General features: G+C 36.6%; 1 protein-coding gene across 5 annotated transcripts in view; it reads left to right on the plus strand.

Moving 5' to 3' along the window:
• The window catches only part of LOC107736871 (alpha-adducin-like), a 60,421-nt gene that overhangs the window by 8,415 nt on the left and 47,049 nt on the right, over positions 1-4,957 (plus strand). For all 5 annotated transcript variants that reach the window (XM_016548240.1, XM_016548249.1, XM_016548266.1 and 2 more), the window contains exon 2: positions 3,238-3,439. In XM_016548240.1, coding sequence (XP_016403726.1) covers positions 3,245-3,439 — 195 coding nt within the window. In that variant the 5' untranslated portion in view covers positions 3,238-3,244. The remainder of the gene's footprint in view (positions 1-3,237; positions 3,440-4,957) is intronic.

The following is a 4,957-nucleotide window of genomic DNA, read 5'->3' on the forward strand; positions in this document are numbered from 1 at the left end:
ACATGCCTGATTCAAGAAGGGGGACTGATGGCCAAAAAATATTATTTTACTAACTTATTAATTTTAAGTTAAATTGTGCTGTGTTGGTATAACTATAATGTCTGCTAGAATGTAAAAAAATGTTCAGTGTTAAATACTTTTAAATTGTTGTTTTGTAATAGATTTATTCTTTGAAAAGCAAGACAAAACAGTAAAAAGTACATTTGGGCTATTTAATTTGTGCAGTGGTGAAAAAAATTGGCAAAATACATGGGGGAAAAAACTCTTTCATAATTTTCATTTCGGTGCATCCCTGCTATAAACCAAACCAAAGAGAAACTATAACGGCTCCCTGCAGTTTTTAACCAAAATTAAAGCTAGTTTAACGTTTGAAAAAGAAAAAATTGAGAAATATTAGTATTGTAATTTTACTGTAGTTGTACTGTAAAATAAAATATTAAACAAAATAAGCAATATTCCTCTAAAAAAAATCAGGTATTTAAGAAAAATAATATTAATAATAATACTGGTAATTAATACAATTGTACCGTAAAATAAAATGATTATTATTATTATTAAATACCCATTTTATAAATATTAAACAAAACAAGAAATGCTACTCTACTGCTGTAATATTTGTCAAAATTGCATATTTAAGAAAAAGGAAGATAAATTATTAGTAGAGGATGGAAATGTTCTGTAGCAGCCGGTCCGTGTTCATTTGGCTTTGAAACATCAACAACGAACCACTTAGCATTCAAACAACTTTAGACGATCAATAATGCTGAGTCAGACTGACTTCCAGCTCTGTCTTTGCCCTTCAGTGTCATCGATTCTCCTGCAAATACTCTTGAGCAGGACTTCCGGGTGCGGGGGCCCCTGGGCTTGAGGTTATGTTTGGGCCCTATACCTACACTACAAATGCCCTCAAATAGAACATCATTATGGAGTAACACAAAATGCACAAACATGCTTTGAGGTTCATAAATAGTACAATTAATATGCATCATGTCTAGGCTTAGTGCTGGGTGGTATGACCAAAAATTTATATCACGGTATTTTTACAAATTATACCGGTTTCACGGTACATGACGGTATTTATTTTTTCATGCATGACCGGGTGTTAGCCATATTTTCTATGATTGAGAGGAAATACTGCAGTATACTGACTTAGAATGCCCTATTTTACTGTCATGATGAGTGAATATTGTCAAAAAATACCACACTAAATAGTGACTAAACACGACCCTGATTGAATCATTTGCTGGTCCGTGTAACGCTGAGGAACAAAACACGGTTGTTCGGAGACGCAGCGGTTCTGCTGTTTGTTCGATTTTCTTTCTGACGGAGCAAAACGTTACTCTGTAAGTTGTTGTTTATTGTACATTTGCGATCGTGCAGATATAAAAAAGACTTTTTTTTTTGTGATGGGCTAAGTCCTATATCATAGGCATAGCTATGTTATAAAAACAAACTCATTAAATTGCTTATTTAAAATCATTTTGATGACATTTCTTCCCCACTATGTGTAATAGCAGTAAGATGAAAGAGAGCGCTCAAAACTCATCAGATGATCGCATAATTTAGTGGAACATTAATATAGTAATATAGAATCATCCTCTGTAAGTAAATGAGGTGTGAACATTTGAGAATTTATCATTATCTTTCTAAATGTGCGCTCTTTTGGGGCTAAAGGCTTAATGGAGCTGTTTAGAGTAGCCATGTGATCAAACCAATCGGTGCAGACGTGATTCAATACGTGTGTCCTTCTTCTATGTGGAATTATCATAAATACCAGTTTATGCTGTTTGATTGTGGCCTCGAAGGTCGTAGTTGTAAGCTGTAGCCCCGGCTGGCCCGTTTAGATCTTGCGTGCGCAGTGGTAAGATAATGCGGCTAATAATTTCTGAATTCTGACTGGCATATAACGAACAAATCAAACAAACGTAAACGGGCAAAGGCGGGGCCCATGGGCTGCAGCACACTTAAGCCCAATGGTAAGTCCGGCCATGCTCTTGAGCATATGTACACCATCACTAAAGGCACGTTCACACCAACAACAACGACTGCTGGCCAGAGGATGATACGTTTGTTTATTATAATCACGGGTTGCAGTTTTGTCGTCTAATTTTAAATGCTCAAGCTTTTTAAAGTCCTGTATTATTGTTATATTTTCTATTTTTCATTATTTTACAGTGAAATATTACAATATCAATATTTATTATTGCGTAATATTTTTATGTAATGATAAATAAATAAATAATACTTCTCCTGAAGGTCTAGAAGTGCTTGAGACTTAATCTTTGCGTTGGTTTGTCTCCTGTATGTGCTCACAGGCAAAATAAAAATGTCAATAAATAATACTTATGATACAATTATGTGTGTGTGTAATAATTTAACTTTACATAAATAATAATAATTAAAATGAGAAAACTGTTAAATTTCTCCTCTCAATCTATCTTATTAAATAAAATTCTTATTTTAGTCATATTTATCGCTGCCCTACAAATAAGTCCTGCAAACCTGGAGCTGTTTTAAAATGACATTTTAAATCACAATCACAATTTTTATCAGAAAAATTTAATTTCCACCCCCAAATCATGCAGGTCACAATTTTTTATTTTTCAGGTTTTGAGTAGATAATTGTAACTTTATCCTACAATTCTGACTTTTTTTTTTTTTTTCTCGCAAATCTCCGATATAAAATCAGAATTGTGAAATACAAAATTGTATAAATTGTGAGTTCATATCTTGGAAATTCATGCAATTGTGAGGAAAAAATGTCAGAATTTTGAGAGAATTTTTTTATTGTTCGATACACTATTTATAGTCTATTTATTTTCTGTGATATATAACAGCATGACAGATGCATTATGTAGAGCTTAACTAGTTTCATTAATCTAATCGCTGCATCTGTGTGATAATGATGGTCCGGTTGCTATGGCAACAGCAGTGTCTGTTTCAGTTGCAATGAAGCTCAGTGTCCTCTGTTCTCTCTCCTGGACACGTTTGTCTTGACTGCTTAATGGACGGAGAAAGTGCATTATGTCCAGAGCACTCGACAGTAAATGGGCCGTTATAACCACTCGCACACTCCCGCTGTGCAGCATTCTGTCTCTCATGCCGTTAAACCGTTTTAAAGTGGCTCTTAGTGGGTCAATCTCACATCCGGATCGGATTTCACCTCAAAATCAAATGAGCATCAAAATGTAAGCTGAAGTATGCAAATTCCCCGCTGACCTTTGACCTGTGCTGCAGGTGTGTGATGAACGGAGACTCAGGTGCAGGGGTGGTGACGGCCCCCCCGCCCACCAACCCCCCTCATAAGGAGCGTTATTTCGACCGCGTGGACGAGAGCAGCCCGGAGTACCAGAGAGAGAGGAACATGGCGCCGGACCTGCGGCAGGACTTCAACATGATGGAGCAGCGCAAGAGAGTCTCCATGATCCTGCAGAGTCCAGTGAGAGCGCACGCACACACACACACACACACACTCTCTCACACACACTCTCGCATGCACTCACACACACGTGCACGCACACACACACACTCTTACACACACACAGACACGCACAGACACGTGTGCACACACACACACACACACACACGCACAGACACGTGCGCACACACACACACACACGCACAGACACGCGCGCATGCACTCACACACACGCACAGACACATACAGACACGCACAAATACACACACAGATAAACAAATACAGACACACACACACACACACACACAGATACACACAGACTCTCTCACACACACACACACACACACTTATTCACACACAAGTCATTATTACATTCAGAAATAATGTTGGTAAACAAAACAAAACATTTTATAAACATGTATTTTAGTTCCTCTCACTCTGCAACAAATCCTTTACATTTAATTTTATTCAGAACAGGAACCAAAAGCAAAAAACAAGCATAAATTATAGTGTTATTCATTAGAAACATTTATTTTAAACACTAAGCCTAAATGACAAATTTATTTATTAATTTATTTAAAGCAAAACTGAATCTAGTGGCTTTAAGCATGTTTTGTGTGCTTGATGTTATTTGCATTGCATAACTTGCAGCATGTTTCTAATGATAAAAACATGACTTACTGGAAAATACATTAGCCGTACAGTATATGTGCATAATAATAATGGGACTCACTCACTCACTCACACACACACACACACACATTTAGATCAATATTCTGATAACACAAGAAATAATTAAGATTTTTTTTATGTTTCTGAAAGAAGTCTCTTCTGCTCAACAATGCTGCATTTATTTGATCAAAAATACAGTAAAATTGTGAAATATTTGTTTTTGTGACACTGAAGACTGGAGTAATGATGCTGAAAATACAGCTTTGATCACTGGAGTAAATTACAGTTTAACAGATATTCACAGGCGGGCGTGTTTGCGTGCGTGCGTGCTTGTGTGTGTGCTTGTGTGTGTGTGTAAGTCCAGAAGGGATTCTGTTTATGCAAGCAGACATTCACTGGGAGAATAAAGATGTCTTTATCTGACTGAAAGGCAGCTGATATTCACCCCTTCTTTACTTTTAACCCCTTAAAGGGTTAGTTCACCCAAAAATGAAAATTAGGCTGCGTGTTACTCACCCCCGAGGCATCCTAGGTGTATGTGACTTTCTTCTTTCCGACGAATCCAGTCGGAGTTATATTAAAAATTGTCCTGGCCTTTTGTAAGAAAAATATCCATATTCAAAACGTAATAATCACTTTAATGTAGCTTGCGCTCACTGTTGTACACGGAAACAGTTCCGGGAGGATGACGTATGAGTTCAGCGCTGTGCATGCAGTAGTGAAGTATTTTTACTCTGCTGTAAAAGTACTTTATCAGAGTGTTTTTCTTCAGAAAACTTTACTTCATAACATTCCAAAGCATAATATTGCACTTTTTACTGCACTACGTTTCATATTAAATATCATTTAATACTTAATTACATTAGA

The sequence above is a fragment of the Sinocyclocheilus rhinocerous genome, unplaced genomic scaffold (assembly GCF_001515625.1).
Source record: "Sinocyclocheilus rhinocerous isolate Xijiao unplaced genomic scaffold, SAMN03320098_v1.1 scaffold2868, whole genome shotgun sequence".
NCBI classification, from domain to species: Eukaryota; Metazoa; Chordata; class Actinopteri; order Cypriniformes; family Cyprinidae; genus Sinocyclocheilus; species Sinocyclocheilus rhinocerous.